The sequence below is a fragment of the Onychostruthus taczanowskii genome, unplaced genomic scaffold (assembly GCF_017590055.1).
Source record: "Onychostruthus taczanowskii isolate IOZ18803 unplaced genomic scaffold, ASM1759005v1 scaffold12, whole genome shotgun sequence".
Lineage (NCBI taxonomy): Eukaryota > Metazoa > Chordata > Aves > Passeriformes > Passeridae > Onychostruthus > Onychostruthus taczanowskii.
Window position 1 is genome coordinate 10,263,046 of NW_024498351.1, and position 17,015 is coordinate 10,280,060.

The 17,015-nt window shown below is 41.4% G+C and overlaps 2 protein-coding genes across 7 annotated transcripts in view; one reads left to right on the forward strand and one right to left on the reverse strand.

Moving 5' to 3' along the window:
- CLCN3 (chloride voltage-gated channel 3) overlaps positions 1 to 5,943 on the forward strand; it is a 59,118-nt gene extending 53,175 nt beyond the window's left edge. For 3 of the 6 annotated variants that reach the window (XM_041395698.1, XM_041395699.1, XM_041395701.1), the window contains one exon: positions 1,120 to 2,834. In XM_041395698.1, coding sequence (XP_041251632.1) covers positions 1,120 to 1,225 — 106 coding nt within the window. In that variant the 3' untranslated portion in view covers positions 1,226 to 2,834. The other 3 variants (XM_041395700.1, XM_041395702.1, XM_041395704.1) reach the window with 2 other exon arrangements.
- A 149-nt stretch (positions 5,944 to 6,092) lies between these two features.
- On the reverse strand, positions 6,093 to 16,612 carry LOC121331350 (histone PARylation factor 1). Its single transcript, XM_041395705.1, has 8 exons — positions 16,539 to 16,612; positions 15,309 to 15,468; positions 13,241 to 13,427; positions 12,660 to 12,758; positions 11,475 to 11,625; positions 10,672 to 10,759; positions 9,904 to 10,076; positions 6,093 to 8,208 (listed from the first exon to the last, which is right to left on the reverse strand). Exons 1-8 carry the CDS (start codon positions 16,593 to 16,595, stop codon positions 8,077 to 8,079), a joined length of 1,047 nt encoding a protein of 348 aa, XP_041251639.1. The 5' UTR covers positions 16,596 to 16,612; the 3' UTR covers positions 6,093 to 8,076.
- Between the last annotated feature and the right edge of the window lie 403 nt (positions 16,613 to 17,015).

Here is a 17,015-nt window from a genome sequence, read left to right on the forward strand (position 1 = left end):
CACTGACACTTAGAAGTTAGTGTGGGCATACAGTTATTCTTGTTTTGGGGAGGGAAATTGGAATCTATAGAACTTGACTGAAAAATATTTACTATGATTTTTTTTCATAGTTTCTGTTGTGGTTGAGTGCTCAAGCATTGATGTTGATGCTAAAATCTTCTCTAAAGAAAGCTTGATTGTGCAAAGCTATGTCAAGCTCTACTATAAATTTTAAACCATTTTATGATAAAGTAGCAGGAATGGCTTTAATATTTATTTTATCCTACTTCAGTTTACAAATTTGTGACATTCCACAAGCACACTGTCCATTACAAGAAGAGCAGATCATAAATACTAGTAGTGATGGTGTTTAGCCATGGCATATAGCATTGTAGACATCAAGGACTATTTTATATTTTGGCTGGCAGATTTCCTGCCAACTGAATATACTTATTTAGAGACTTACATCAACATACTGGTTCCAGTCCAGACTGGATTGTACAGAAATTGGTGCAGATGACAAAGAGAAGACTGAGCCTTACTCCTCCAAATTTGTATCAGAATATCCATTCCAGGGAGTTGCTCTTGATTTGTCCTGTCAAATTCTGACAAGAAATTTGTCTGAATTTGTCTGCTTCTAAGGACAGATAGCCCAGCTCTGTAGGGCAGCTTTGAATCTCAATTGCTATGACTTTACAGAGTTATAACTTTGTTCATCTACTGTGGCTTGTTAAAATGTCAATAATTATCTGTATATGTGAGGAGAAATAACTATTAAATTAAGGAAATACAAAGTAGATATTAGTTTCAGTACCTTTAAAACCCAAAAATATGTGAATTTTGGGTGAGGGGATAAAGTTTGCTACCCTGATGTGTACCTGATACAAGAAACATACTGCTGTGGCGTGGTTGAAGAGCCAATTGTGTTCAGCATTTTGGATGAAAAAGGAAAAAAGCAAAATCTGGGAAAGGGTACTGACTTTCAAATAAATTCTCATTTAATTATCTCATTAGCTTTCCTGCCACCATTCTTTTTTTTTTATTTTATTTTTAGTTTGCTCTAATCCTTTCTCATTATGATTAGAACTTTTTTTTTCATTTGATTTCACACAGTTATTAGCATAACATAATCTGTTGCAGGATTGTCTTGGGGATCATCACAAAGAAGAACATATTAGAGCATCTCGAGCAACTAAAGCAGCACGTCGAACCCTTGGTGATTAGATATATCAGATCTCATAATTAGACACATTAGAAGTCAGGAAGCATGAAACTTGTGAACTGTTCAGGGCTCTTATGGTATCGGCTGAACAATGAAATCTTCTAATGCTCAAAATTTGTATTAAACATAAAACAACGTGCAAAATCCTTTTGTAGAAAAGAAGCTATAAATGTGAACATACTGTTAGTCACAACATTAAAGGAAAGTAAACAATAAACTTTCTGATATTTGTGTTGATGAGATCACATCGATCCAGCTGGTTGATCTCTTGAATTCCCCAGGTGGGAAGGCACGCAGCTAGGAATACTTTTTCCCTGCCTAATGCAAATTAAGATTTTTGTATATGCCAATTTTTTCTCTGATTTGGACAGCTTTAAATAGCTGTTAAATAGCAAAGTATCACATCTTTTGAGAAGCAGAGATAAGCATGTTTTAATTGCATCATTAGATCTTCCCTGTAATCCCCCTTTACTAACACAAATTTTTGAAAATATTATTTTTTAGCAAAGTCCTGTGATTTTATGTAAAGTCTGTGATTCTGCCGCTGTTACCTACAGCAGTCAGTGTAATCCTTTACAAAATGTGCAGTGATACCAGCCACCAAGTGGCCTGCTACCATGTTGACTGTTGACTTCAGAATCTAGATATGGTTTTAACCATGATGTTGTGAACTAACCCCTTAGATAGGTGGTACACTTTGTCTTAATTTGGACATGGGTTGCTAGTTCCATGTCTACTAAACATACCCACCATGTTTAGCTGCTTATGTGCAAAACATGCTAATTATGTTCTCATTTTATGCTAATATTTCACAAGTATTTCATGCGTCCTTTAATATGACAAATTGAAATGTACTAACCAGAATAACAAGGGCAGTAGCTCATTCATTCTGCTCTTTGCTTCTCTTGTGATATTATCCTTTTGGACAGTCTCACTCTATTTGATGTTTTGCAGTTATAGTTTTAAAAGATCCTGTCATAAGAGCACAGTATCTAAATTGGGAAATGAAAATTTTATTATTCACAGTTTATTTTTTTCTAAAGCCATGAACTCCAAGAACTAATTAACTCTTGTTTATTATACAAAAGTTTTGTGGCCAGTACAGTGTGCTCCTATGAATACATTCAATCTGAGCCAGTGTGTCAGAAGGATCCTTCTGGTTTAAAAAAGGAGGGAAGGGGAGTTTGATTTGCTTGATTTGGGGCCATCAAGCAGTACATCACTTCTGATGGCTAGGTTGGAACATGCCTTCCTTATGAGATGGGATCACTGTCACTTCTTTTTCATACCTCTCTTTTCTTTGTACCCCTTTGTTACTTTTTTGTTGGCATATGCTAATGAAAATTTGATTTTTGTAGAAACAAAAAGTTAAATAAAAATTGTAATGGGCTCTACTTGTATGACTTGTATTTCATTAAAATGGGCTACAGCTGTCAGAGACCATTTGATACAGTGTCTCAGCATTGCTGTGTTTTATCAAACTGGTGGTTCCTTAACATTTTGATAAATAAAATGTTTGTTTAAATAAGAAAATCAGGCTGTTTACTTTTGCTCTATTCCTGTCAACAAAAAGGACTTGGCTACAGATTTGTTCTACTTCATTATTTTCCTGCTTGGATTAATATCAGTCTTCCATTTATCCTTTTCAGGCGCCTCCTTGGCATTATAACAAAAAAAGATATCCTCCGTCATATGGCCCAGACGGCAAACCAAGACCCCGCCTCCATAATGTTCAACTGAAACCCATAGCTGAGGAGAGAGAGGAAACGGAAGAGGAGGTTCATTTGTTGAATAGCACAACACTTTAGTCTGGGGAAAAATTCTAAAATCAGAGACGAGCTGGGTTTTACATAACAGTGCTGCTGGCAATCAGGAGTCAGTCTGGGGGAGCGTGTGGCGAGGAGGAAGGCTGATGGGAGTGTGGGAAGGGAGAGCTGCTGTCCTGCACTGGATGCGTCCCGAGACATCAGGTCTGCCATGATAGTGCAGTGGGTGAGCCATGCAAAGTGGTGCCATTCTCCAGCCCAGCCTGGTACTTCAGCATTGAAGAGATGTGTTATTAATCCCTGTTTCTGGAGGGATCATTCTGAATTGAGCCATCTTGTGGAGACTGAAAGGTCTTGCCCTTTTTACCATTGAAAACTGTTGTGTTAACTCATGAAACGTATTAACTATTACTTGTCACCTTTCTACATTCCAGAAGAGCTTTATTTCTCTCTCTCCTGAGCCGTAACAAAGCCTCTTTAAAATTGGTGTGCCCTTTTGAAGCAGTTGTTTCTCATATTGAGATGTACTGTGAGTTACTGAGGTGTGATCACAAGAAGGGAGGTTTTCCTTGTGCCATTAAATGTGTAAGTTCGTACATCACTAAATGCTTGGGGCAGTGCAGATCCACTGCAACAAAACCAGATTGAACAGGTAATACTTTTCAAGAACCACGTGAGACTTCTTTCAACCCATGTGCTGTCATGATATGAGAAAACTAAAACCAGGTGACACTAGTATTTTAAAGAAAGATACTGGTTTTGCTGCAGAAAATATCAATAATGTGACCTGGTCTTATGCAATTTTTGTATTATTGAACACACTATGATATATACCAATGTTGTGCAGTATAAGGAAAAATACTGCTATTCTACTAGTTTAAGAGCTGGAACAATTCTGTATACATGTATCTGGTAAAAAAATGCATGCTTCAACACTGGAGATCTTTTCCCCCCCTGTAAAATTTGCGAATGGTCATTTTTATTTTTTCTCCTCCACAAAAGACGTTCCACTGCTGACATGGTAGGAAGAAATGTAACTCATAATTTGCACTAAATGTATATTATTTTTCTTGAAGTTTTACCATTCTTTATTTATATTTGTATGGATTTAAAAAATCTATTAAATATGAATCAGTTAATATCTCACATAACTAATTACCTTTTTAATGTGATTTTATAGAATAATTCATAATCCTCTGCAAGTAACGGAGGATTAGCAAATGTTTACAGCTAGATGAAGGTTTTCAAGAAAATGGCTTCTTTATGATCCAACATACATACAAGATCATTTTCAAATGTAACTTTCACTGCCGTTACCTTGGATTTCCTTCTTTCTTTACTAACAGATAACTGGAACAGTAATAGTAGGGTTTTATTTAAAAAAACCCAAACCTGTAGGGTTTCAAAAGTAATAGGAGAAAGCAACTATTAGTTGCTTTTGACTCTTCTTTTCTCCCAAGTATACAAAGGTGTAAATTATATGTAGTCAAACCTGAGCAGCAGGGCAGAATTGAATCCAGTACTTGAAACTTTGGCAGGACTTTAAAATTCAGCAGCAACACACACACACTTGGAGAACTGACAGACCCCTAACTTCTTTACAGTACTTTGTTTTGTTTCCTATTCATTTCACCAGACCACCACCAGAACTGCATGCAGAGGAAAAATGACAATATGCTATAAGCCTAAATTAGGAAGGAAAAAAACTAAATCTGGCTGACAAAAATAATGTTTTGTAATATGAGGCTGGATAGAATTTCTTTCTTTTTAACAATTATGCTCACAAGACTGCAAAAATGGCAAGAACATAAACACTAAAAGTCTAACATAATAATCTTAAATATCTCTTAAGGCATTCATCACAGTTACCTCAAACATCTTTATTCACGAAGTAGTTAGTATGATTTTATCTTAAGTAGAGTAACACAATGAACCAAAATTCTGGCACTTTAGCTGAGCTGCACAAAAATGGCTGTGCAGAAGTAAGTGCATTGTTGAATTTGAACTTATTTTTCTTAGAAAAAACTGCCATCTACATTTTGTCATCTCAGTTCCAGTAGCAACTGGAACCAGTAGAAAGTAAAATGTGCCAGGTGGATCACAGTGATCAGGCCCTGCATTAAAAACAGGTTTGGAAATGAAACAGGGAATTGGGCTATATAAAAATGGGAGCATGGCAACAACCAGCTGTACTCTTCCATGTGAAGTCAGTGCTAGTTGTTAAAAATTTGTTCTGTTAGATTACATAAGCTTGAAGAAGAGGAAGCTTCACAAAGAGCAGGATTAGGCCCATTTACAGAAGGCAGCTCTGGAAGTTGTCTCTGACATTGATTTCTGTTCTCTGATTTTCTTTTTTACAGTGGAAGAATACAAACTCACCACACATACAAAAGTCATTTTAAATCAGTTTGAAATCTCTGCCATGTCTGGTGTTATTGTAAAACACTGCCGTGTGTACTGTATTAACTTGCACCTAATTCTAGAGACTGCTGTCTGAATTAAAATACAGTTCACACTCCCGCTGTGTTTCATTTCTGTGTGGATCCCGAGAGCTGCACGTAAATTGTGCATCTCTGTTTACTCTTGGCCTGCTAAGCTTTCCCTGTTGACATTTAAAATGTCTTCTGGTAAACATGCAGTAGAGGTTCTGTTAATGAAGTATGTGTGCCTGTGCTGTGCAACAAAAAATTTCTAACGTGAAATTTGCAGCGCCTTACTCAAATTATTAATCAAAAAAAAAAAAAAGGTGGGGGATGGGAGGGGGAAAGTGTCAGCATTTTTTTATTTTTTAAATCATTCAGATACTGGTTCATGAAGAATGCATTCTTTGTTAATCTGTGATGTTGCCTAGAGCTGTATTTAATATTGATCTTAATGTTTTTATTTATAATAGTGTGGTAGAACTGCATATCATTACAGTAAAAATTGTTATTACTGTGATGATTTAATCAAGCATTAAAAACTTCTGTATGACCATTTATTGTTCTGTCATGTTTTCTTATTGTTTTCACAAACAAGATTTGTGTTGATTTTTGCATTTATTTCCCCTAAGAGAAAATTAACAGCTGGGAATTTCACATACAAAACTAGTAAGAAGATTTGACAAAAAGAATGGAGTTTAGGAGATGCAGTATTTGCATTGTCTAGCATTTGGCTAAAAATTAGTAGCCAAATCTACCCCATCAAACTGATCTGCCTTAGGTGGGGTATTTTTCCAGAATAAACACTTAAGATTCTGTTTTAATTACAGAATTTAAACAAAATCCTTTTGATTTAAAATACTTAAAAATGGATGATCCTTTTATTGTCTGAAAACCGTCTGTTGATGATGTACACGTCATAGAATGACTTGGCTTGGATGGGAGCCTAAAGATCACCTCATTCCAACCCTCCTGTCATGGGCAGGGACACCTTCCATGAGACTGGTTGCTCAGAGCCCCACCCATTGAACACTTGGAGGGACAGGTACCACCCTTCTGGGCAACCCATTTCAATATTTCACCATTCTCATAATAAAAGTCTTCCCCCTATCTAGTCTGAATCTACTCTTTTTTAGTTAAAACCATTACCCCTTGTCCTAGCGCAGCAGGCCCAGCTAAAAAGTCCGTCTCAGTTCATTCATACACAGCACATCAGTCATGCTGCAGCTGCTCTAACAGATTTCCTTCTCCATCAGGGGTAAATACATGAATATGGATGCCCAGTCTCAGGTCCTCATTTTTGCAGATCTAAGTTAATATTTAAGTAACAGTTAAAAAGCTGAATTTTTAAGGTCCCCTCCAACTCAAACCTTTCCATGATTCTACTGTTTTAGTACTTGTGTGATTTACAGGGCCTGTACAGCATGATATTAAGGTCTCCTGTACTTGAAACAAAAAGGAGATGGAAATGAGATGGAAAAAAACTGGTTTTTATGTGCAAAAAAACCTCTAGGCCTATGAATGAGTGCGTGTTCGTCCGTGCTTGAGTAACTGGGACATTAATATGCTGAATGAAAGGGGTAAAGTTGTAAAATTTGCACTAGCAGCTGTGGCATGTGAGTACCCTGTGCATTTGAAACTCACAACACTTTTGCAGCACTCTAACCTATATTGTACCTCCACTGCTCCCTTCTACCATGAAGTAACATGTAACTGACAATCCTTTGCTTAAAAGAGTATGAATTGCTTACATTTTAGCATGGTGCTACTGGCCTATAATCTTTCAGTAGTAATTAGTATTGCTGTCAATAGTACTAATGTGAATTGCTACAGTGGAAGTCAAGTCACTGGATGGTGGCAGGGCTGTTGAGTAAGAGCCAGTGTTATTTCCCATTGTTTTTGTTGCTTTAATAGTCAGAGAATAAACCTCCAAGTGCAGTAACAGAAACACAGAAGTGGGGACTAAGGACCTTGAAAGCAATTAATTTGCGCCTTGTACAAAATCACTTGGGTTTAATTTTAAAATATTTAAAACTGGAGATGGCTTCTTCTTATTAGCAAGGCAGCAACTGCAGTGGAATTCCTAATTTATCTTGTAATGTCAGTTAGCATTTCCTTCATCCCATCAGTTTCCTCCCACCTGAACCAGCTCCAGCAGTGCAGGAACAGGGATAGTGCTTTGTCACAGAAGGGAATGCTGCAGTAAGGGAACGCTTTACCTGAGCGGTAGGACACAAGTGGAGAAATGGAGAAGGGCAGAACCATCACGTGGAGCAGAGACGTGGGGATCGGTTTGCATATGGCACAGGAAGGGGGTGGTGACGGAGCCCCAGCGGCTCCCTGCGATGCCCGCAGGAGCTCGGAGCGGCGCTGTGCAGCGGCCCGCCCTCTCCGTGCTGCCCTAGCGCAGCAGCCCCGGCCGGCTGCGGCTGCCGGGGCCTGCGGGGCAGGGCAGGCCGCCGTGTGCCCCACAGCCCCGCCCGTGCGCAGCTCCGCCCCGCAGCTCCTCAGCCCCGCTCCCCGTCCCGGGCCCGCCGTGCGCAGCCAGCAGCGGGAAGCAGCGCGTTCCTTAGAAAACCTTTACTGACCGAGGGGACACCGCCACCGAGTACAAAAAGACCCACAGACACACAGACAAGGCCGGTCCGGGCGCGCAGGGCCGCCCCCAGCCACAGCCCCCGTTCCCGGCTCAGGGCGCCAGCCGATCCAGGCCCTCCTCCCGCCGGTTGCCCAGGTGCTGCTCGATGATTTCGGCAAAGAGGTTCCTCTTCAGCAGGGTGTAAGCCAGAGGCAGCAGCTGGCCCACTGTCTTGTGGAAGTACTGCAGGAGAGAAGCGAAAACAAGAGCCACTCTCGGCCTCAGTGGCTTTCTTAATTCCGGGAGCGGCCCCACCTCCTGGCCCTGCCCCATTCACGCTGCGCCCTTCAACCCCTCCCAAAACGCCTGAGCACATCCTCATGCTGCAGCTGTAACAGCCACAGCACGGGCAGACAGGGTGCCCGAGCTGCTGCAGGGAGAGAAAGCGAGTGTTGGCAGTGCAAGAAACGATGATCCTACTCACTACCGCATCCCAAGCTGGAGCCTGCAGGTGAAGTCCCCGGTCCTGGTACAGTCCCATGTCTTGTCCCACCCCACAGTTTGAGCGGATTACAGTGGTACTTACAGTAACCATTTAAGAACTTCAAATGTATAAACATCAGAGCATATTTAGCATTTACAATCATTACTGTACATGTAAGTCCATTGTATCTCTCAAACAAAGGGGATGATTCAAGTTCTTCTCTCTGTCTTTGGCTACAGATAAAGTGTCAGTGTTTCTCTGGCTCTGCAAGCAAAGGGACAGGAATGCTCCAGTCAGAACTGGAAAACAGCTCCAAGCAGGAGCTCCAAGACAGGCAGGGACCTAACTGAGCAAAACATGTGTGCAGCCACTGCTTCTTCCATTTACTAAACTAGAAGATGAAGGTTTCTAATGCTAGAAAACAGCTGCAAAGTTACAGGTGTTACAAGCTGCAGTATGGAACAGACAAGACACATGACAGTACTGTAAACACAGTTTTTCACTGCAGGACTTTGTCAGTGGTTAGTCTCATGTGCTGAGAAGCACAAAGCTTGGAAGATGAGTATTTGCTTCCACCTACTCAGAAAAATGGGAATAACTGTTTCCTTCACTGCCCTTCCAGTTGTAGAAAAGTTTTAAGCAGCTGAAGCAGCCTAGTCTCTGAAAGAAGGTTTCTAAATGAGCACATTTTCAGATACTGCATGGAACTTAAAGAGAGGAGGGCATGAAATCTAAGAAACACATTAGTAATTTAACAGTGTATGGCAAGAGCAGTCAGTTTTCATACATTTCAATGGCTAACTATTTTAACCAGTAATCAGCACAGCTCTTTTGGGCCTACATTTCGTATCAAAAACTTATCTTTCCCATGATAGTCTGGAGCACCACTTAGCCAATACTAGTTTTGCTAGAAGCAGCTGTTTTCTGGGGTGTTTCTGTGATGATCCATTCATATTAAGCTGATGTTGAAACTTCATGTGTTATTTTCTAGCCATTGACTAATTACAGCCATGACCCTTTTCATCAGCAGGCCAGTAGCTAATACAGAACAAAAAGCATTAAGTACGAATTAATAGCACATCAAAATCAATCCCCTTACTGACAGGCAGCTCACCAGGCTTCTCATTCTTCCAGCTGGGGTTACTACAACCACCAGGCTGTTTCTTGGTCTGGTTGAATATGGGTGCCTATACAAGTAGCTGGGAACAGGAGACTCCAGCTATTCAGTGTATTTGAATCTGGTATTTCACACTCTGCTTCTGGATTGCAGGATTGGGCCTTCATACACACAATTTTAAATTCAATATGGAATGATGTTGTGTGACTTTTTAACAGTCTTCATGAATTAAGAATATTCTCGTAGACCTCTACAATTCCTAGGGATAATTAATCTGCAGCAGAACAACTTCTAGCCCATGCATGATATCATGAAATTTGATTGTTGTAGTACTCACATGTGATCCATAGCAAAACAGGTCCATGCCCAGCTCGTACCCCATTCCATAATCACATTCATCATTAGCAAACTGAACAAAAGTCAGCATTTCTTGAATGGGTGCAAAGGCCTTCACTCTCTCCTCATCAGTCGGTGCATCAACAATGGCCTTGCAAATTTTTTTAAGATTAGCTGCAAAAAAAACAAAAGCAGATATTTAGATGCTTAAATAAAGAAATTTAATATTGCACAGAAGTATTCTGTGGCAAAACTATACCCATGCGCCACACTTACACATAATGTAGGTGGGCACACCCTGAACTGCTGGTGAAGCTTCCCCCTTTCCTTGGAAGCTCATTCTTGCCCCATGCCCATCCCTCTCAGTTCCTCACAAAGGGAGGCAAGCACTTGTGCGCTGACGTTTCATCAAGACACTGATTCTGGTTAAAATGACACTGGAAGAAGAGGGTGGATAAGAAATAAACCCACACATCCCTGAATGTAGATCAGCTTTTTGCTCTACTTCCTGCATGGCTTTGACAATACAAAACAAAAGATCATCTCAACTCCTTCTTCAGGCATTCTCTTCTCAGATTTAGCATGTTTCACTGAGTCTCATATGGTTCCTTTAATGACAATACCTTGAGGTCAAGTGTGATGGTTAGGACTTCTACATTTTACTCCCCTCAGTCAAATTTTTAAAGTAGAAAACATTAATGCAGTTTGTTTTTTACTGAGGGGTGTTTACTTCAAAAAAGCAGAGGGATATAGTAAACAGGATGTTTACCATTTGTTTCAGGAAGTTCTCTGTATCCAACATCATTTTTGTCTACAGGAACAACTAGGCCTGCTCCATGAAATGCTTTGGTCACCACCTGAATAGAGACAGAAAATGGAACATAGCACCCTAAGACAGTACTGTGACCTAAAAAAACCTCACCTCATTAAACACTAACACCTGACTGCTGGTGCTGAAACCTAACATGGTGTCCTGCCTCCAGGACATCAACTTAAGTTTCAAATTATATTGCAATTAATTTCAAGTACTGGAAGTTTGAAATAACTGGAAATGCCATTTCAGGGAAATTCTGAATTCTAGGAACCCTTGTAGTCACTTGTGTTACATTGTACCATATTTTTTTAGTCCCCTCCTACCATAATTATTTTTAATAGGTAAGCAAAAAATCTCTATCATCCATATCATCCTTCATGGTCCTGTTTCTAACAGATCCAACCCCACTATTTAGAACAATCTTCCATTTAAAGTTTTCTCCATGGCATCTATTTGTTCCAGTTTTTAGACTACTGTGCTTACTGAGGTTTTTTTTGGTGGTGATTTGTTCTTGTTTCGTTTTTAATTGAATGCCAAGCTATGATTTACAAGAGTATAGTGTTTTTATTAAATCCTATTATTTGGAACACACTTCTAGTAATCTTCCCTCTTTTGAAGTTTTATAGAGAGCTGATTACCTTTGGAAATTCCTAATGTAGTATCCTTACTGACTAAAAGAATGGAAAAACACAAACAGGAAGTAAATGAAAAAAATTTAACAGAACTTAGTTCTCTCCAGTAGATGAGGAAAGCCATACTTTCTTATCTCTCTGTTTCATCTTCACAGTTTTCTGTTCCAGAGAATAACCCAGTTCTTTTGCTGCTCTTGTTAGCTTTTCATCTATGTCTTTCAAAACAGCATTTTTCTTTTTATCAGCCACTTCCTTAAGTTTTTTTGACAAAAATAATCTGCAAACAGATGAAACATGTCAAGAAAACAAAGAAAAATTAATAGCTTTTTAAATGTTAAACCTCTAGATCTTAACAACAAAGATTAGCAGTCCTGTGTTTCTTTATATAGAGACTTGAAAATGCAAGCCTCTTAAGAGGAGGCAAGAAAATAGTTTGGCACATGTAGTACTTGGGCTTTTCTTATCTCTACCTGCACTACAATCTAGCTTATGCAATCTGCAGGTGCTTAAATTTCTCCCGGCCTCAGTAACTGTTCATATTTCTATCTTAAGAATTCAGTTTGCTGTTCCCGAGTCATATACACCATTTGTCATCCAAGTCATGCACAGAAATACATATTTATGAGCTTCCCCATGGTACTTTCAAAACAAATGTCCTTGTTTAACCCTGCAGTGCACAAGGGCTCTTTTGCAGAAGCCATTCTTCAGTCTGCTTTCACTGACTGACGCGTGTCTGTCCTTAGAGAGCTTTCCATTTTTAACCGGCAGGGATGAGGTCAGTTGTTTACATTCCTGACGCAGGAACATGTAAAGTTCCATGAATCAGACTGAACTACATATCCACATCAGTGTTATCCTGCCATAGGGCAGAAATGGTACTTCTTGTAGATATTAATTATATACAAAAATAATGTATCTTTATGTAGACAAGAACAAGAGCCAGATGCTATTAATATACTACGATACTCAGATTTCCTTCACCACTGTTTGAGATGGCCTTTCTCTACTTACAAAATTATTTTAACGTATCCAGTGCATATTTTTTCCAATTTAGAGCCTGTCACTGCCAATATATTTAAGGAATGATGTAGTTAACACTTATTTATTTTAGTTCTGAAAGGAAAACACTGTTAAAAAGCCTACAAAGGCTTCTGAGAGAATCTTAAAACTTGACAACAGGGACAGAAAGTAACTGAGGGTTTCTTAAGAAAGACATATAATAAGCTAGCTTCATTATTCCACATCCCACCTCCCAATTAACAATTTCTCTCTATTCTGTTCTTTGTAAATAAAAGTAAATATAAACCTTACTTGACTGCAGCAAAGACATTATCACCGACTTGTGAAATCACACAACCCTTCTTCGCTTCATTTGCACCAACCCACACTGGGAGCTCATCTGGCACATCCCTATTGATGAAAAAGTACACACGAAATAGTCAAGCTGAGTCCTATTTCAAAGCAAAACTAAATTTGCCTCCTCGCTATGCTGCCGTCTCCTTCAGAACTCCACCAAGAAATGCTCTTAGATCTAAAGCTCTAAAATCTTACAGCAAGCCTTGAAAAGAGCTTGCATCCATGCATGCAGAGAGAATACACATTTCCTTTTGGTAATTTGATTTTCTTCTCAGTATCATGGCAAAAGTTAAAGATTAGTGAGTGAAGGTGCTCTGGATGGCTGGAGGAGCTAGATTAATAAATATTTAAATCTAGTCTTCAACTCCTGTTCCTGCAAACTTTTTTAATAAAATGATAAAGCCATGTGTTAATGTCCTACTACAAAAAAGAAAGATTCTTGCTTGGTGATAGCACACAAGTTATGTTTCATGGAAAAAGAGGACAAAAGCTACACATAGTTGTAGAGCAGCAAGAGCACACAGGAAACAAAATACCTGAAATATCCCAGGTGATATTGTGTTCTGCTATCCCCAACAAGTACAGTCTGAAATTCTGGAGGATCATAGAAGAATCTCCAATGAAGATTGAAGTTCACATCTGTTGCTTTTGCTTTTTTGTGTTTTCCAGCAAGAATATCATATGGTCCAACCAGTTTAAGTCCAACACTTGACACAAGTGCATCTGAAAAGAAAACCACGAATCAGGTGCACGTCTAGACCAGGAAGTTCCGGTGTTGCTCAGGTATCAAGTTTCCATAAATTCAGTCAAACACTATTCACTAGACAAGGAAAGCTAAGAATTGTTTTGTCCAGATAGTTTTTTTGAAGAGCTATTATTACACTTTAATAAAAAGAAGCCATCCAGCCACAGTCCAATGTCAGGATGGAGATCAGTGATGACAGTGTCCCTCAGGGCTCTGTACTGGGACCAGTATTGTTCAATATTCATCTTTATCAATTACATAAGACTGGATCAGCAAACCTCAGCAAATCTGCAGGTGACACCAAGCTGTGGGATGCAGATGCTCCTGAAGGATGGAATGCCATCCCAAAGGATCTGGACAAGCTCAGGTATTGGGCCCGTAGGAATCTCTTCCGGTTTAACAAGAGCAAGTGGTCTTGGAAAGCAAACCCTGGTATCAGCACAGGCTGGGGATGAACAGATGGAGAGCAGCCCTGCCCAGAAGGACTTGGGGGTGTTGGTGGCTGAGAGGCTGGACATCACTTGGCCATGAGCACTCCCAGCCCAGAAAGCCAAACGTGTCCTGGGCTGCATCCAAGGCAGCGTGGCCAGGGAGGGGATTCTCCCCTCTGCTCTGCTCAGACCCCACCTGCAGTGCTGCATCCAGCTCCAGGGTTGTCAGCACAGCAAAGTCATGTATCTGCTGGAGTGGGTCCAGAACAGGGTCATGAAGATGATCAGAGGCCAAGAGCACCTCTCCTATAAAGATGGGCTGAGAGGGCTGGGGTTGTTCAGTCTGGAGAACAAAAGGCTTCAGGGACTTTACTGCAGCCTTTCAGTACTTTAGGTATTGAAGATAAGGACAAACATTTTAGCAGGGCCTGTAGCAAGAGGACAAGGGATAATGGTTCTTAACTAAAACAGGGTAGATTCAGACTAAATACAAGAAAAAAAAAGCGTTATGATACAGGTGGTAAAACATTGGGTGCCCTGAGACACAGTGGATGGCCTAGAAACATTTAAGGCTGGGCTGACCCACCTCTGAGCAACCTAGCTCTGTTGAAGATGTCCCTGCTCAGTGCAGGGGGTTCGACTAGACCACCTTGAAAGATCCCTTCCAACCCAAACCATTCTGACTCTAAAAGACACAGTCATTTCTAGAGCACACAGGGATGCCACATTCTGTTACATAATAAACTTGAAGAGTTTGAAATCCAGATTTAGTAGCGCTTACACTGAGTTAAAGTCTTTTCAACTTCTCATCCCACCAGCGAGGAGGCTGTGGGTGCACAAGAAGCTGAGAAGGGATGCAGCTGGGACAGATGATCCCAACTGACCAAAGGGATATTCCACAACATATGGCATCATGCTCAACAAGACCTGCTTTCTTGGAGATGGCTGAACACCTGCTTGCACATGGGAGGTGGTGAATTAATTCCTTGTTTTGTGTTGCTTGTGGCTTTTGCTTTCCCTATTAAACTATCTTCAGCTCAACCCCCATGTTTTCTCACTTTCGCCCTTTCAATTCTCTCTCACCAAGGGGAAGTGAGCAAGTGCCTGTGTGGTGCTTAGTTGGTGACTGGGATTAAGCCATGACATGTGAGGAAACTCGGGTTCCACACTAAACATTTTAAATGCACCTGCGAGGAAAGCAGATTTAGACCACATTTAGTCCCTTTACATTGCACAACTTCAGTAGTTACATTTTAGAAAGCTTGAAGTGTACATCTTGGTGATTATAGCCAGTGTTTTAGTTTACACTCATGCAAATATCCTCCATCTCAAGTGAAAAGCTGAAGCTTCATTAAAATGCATCTGACCAACTCTAGCTGACCTGCTTTCAGGAGCAAAAGTTAGAAGAGGCAAAATTTAAAACCTCACCACTTGGTTTCTCAGGGTCTAGTTCCTCACAAAACTTCCAAAACTGATAGAAGTCCTCAGGCAGTCTAAGCCGATAGCATGTTTCTGCTTCTTGGCAAAGACTGTCAGGAACATCTGCCTGGTTTGATCTTCTCTTCTTGACAGCTCCATTTTTTTCACTCTGTAGATTAAAAAAAAACCAAAAAAAACAAAACAAAACCCCAAACAGAGTTAATTTAGCTGCTTTCTCTCAGCTCCACCGAAAGAGTCTACAAAGCTTTTATACTCATAGAGGAACAAGGATAAGATCCATTAGGACATGTTTGTTAGTTAAAGCAGCATATATACTACCTAGAACATCTGTTTTGGAAAGAACCCATTAAAAGTGCAGTCTGACAAATATACTAAACATGTCTGCAGTAGCAAACTGCTACTTTGATATTAATGGGTTAATATAGTCAACAGAAGCACTTCTGTTAGTTAATTAAGCAAAGCAGAAAGCAATCCTAAAGTTTAATCGAATTCTACATTGTTCTACAATGACCATTTCCAAGCACACTGCAGACAGCATGCAATATGTTTGTGTTTTTCAGACAGCTGAAAGTAGGACTATTTTGTCAAATTAATACAGCAAAAATTCTCTGGTCTCTACTATTTTAACTAATGCGCTATTCAATATCACAACTACTGCAGTTTTCGGTGCAGCATTTTAGATGCAGCTTAGAAGTGGAGCTGCTTTTAAAAATTATGTTACGTGAGGTGAAGCAGGCTAGGAAATGATCCATAGAGACACACTCTACTGGGGCAGCAGCCTCAACCACCCCATTCCCACCTAAATCTCCATGAATTCGTAGGAAACGCTACTCCCTCATTTGCAAGAATATAAAAAATAAAATAAATAAATAAACAAGCAACAAGTTTTCTTTCTTGTTCTTAAGAGAGCATCCCTGAAGCAGGGCCGCTGCCAGGAAAGCCGGGTCGCGGCGCGTGTCTCCGTTCCCAGCGCGGTCCCGCCGGGATGATGCGGCGGCCGCTGGGCCCAGCGCACCTCGAGCGCGGCGGCCCCGCGGGACGGCCGGCGGAGGAGCGGGTAGAACGCGGGGCCCTGTGACTGTCCCCAAAGCCACCGAGCAAACCACAACGAGGGGCAAGGAGACAGAGGGCCGACACACAGCACCGGGCACCCGCGCAGGCCCGCGGCCCTCGGAGAGTGCCCGCCGCCCCGGCCGCGTCCCGCCGCCCCCGCCCCACCTGCTCTCCGGCCGGTCCCGCCGCGCCGCGCGGCCTCCGCTTCCCGCCACCTGCCATGCGCTCCCGCCGCCCGCATCCCGCGCGCCCGCCGCGACACAGCGCACGCCGCGCTTGCGCAGCTCCGCGCCAGCGCCGGAGCCAGCCCCGCGCGGCGGCCGCGAGGGGCCGGGAGCGTGAGGGGCGCTGAGGGGCCGGGGCCGCCGGCACCCCCGGCTGTGGCACCCCCGCCTCAGCGGCGAGCCAGGGAGCAGCGACGGGGGACGACAAGCAGTGCAGTTCACCCCGCATGGCGAATGTGGCTGGTGCTGGAGACAAGTCGGGAAGTCACCGCCATGTTCCCTCAGCGGTAGATACACCGCGTAGATACGCTTTCTAGGCTAATTTTTAAAAAATCTTGGTTACGTATACGTGCAAATTCCTATAATATGAGTTAGGGTGGTGTATTGGGATCATACAGAGGAGGAGACGACCTGAAAT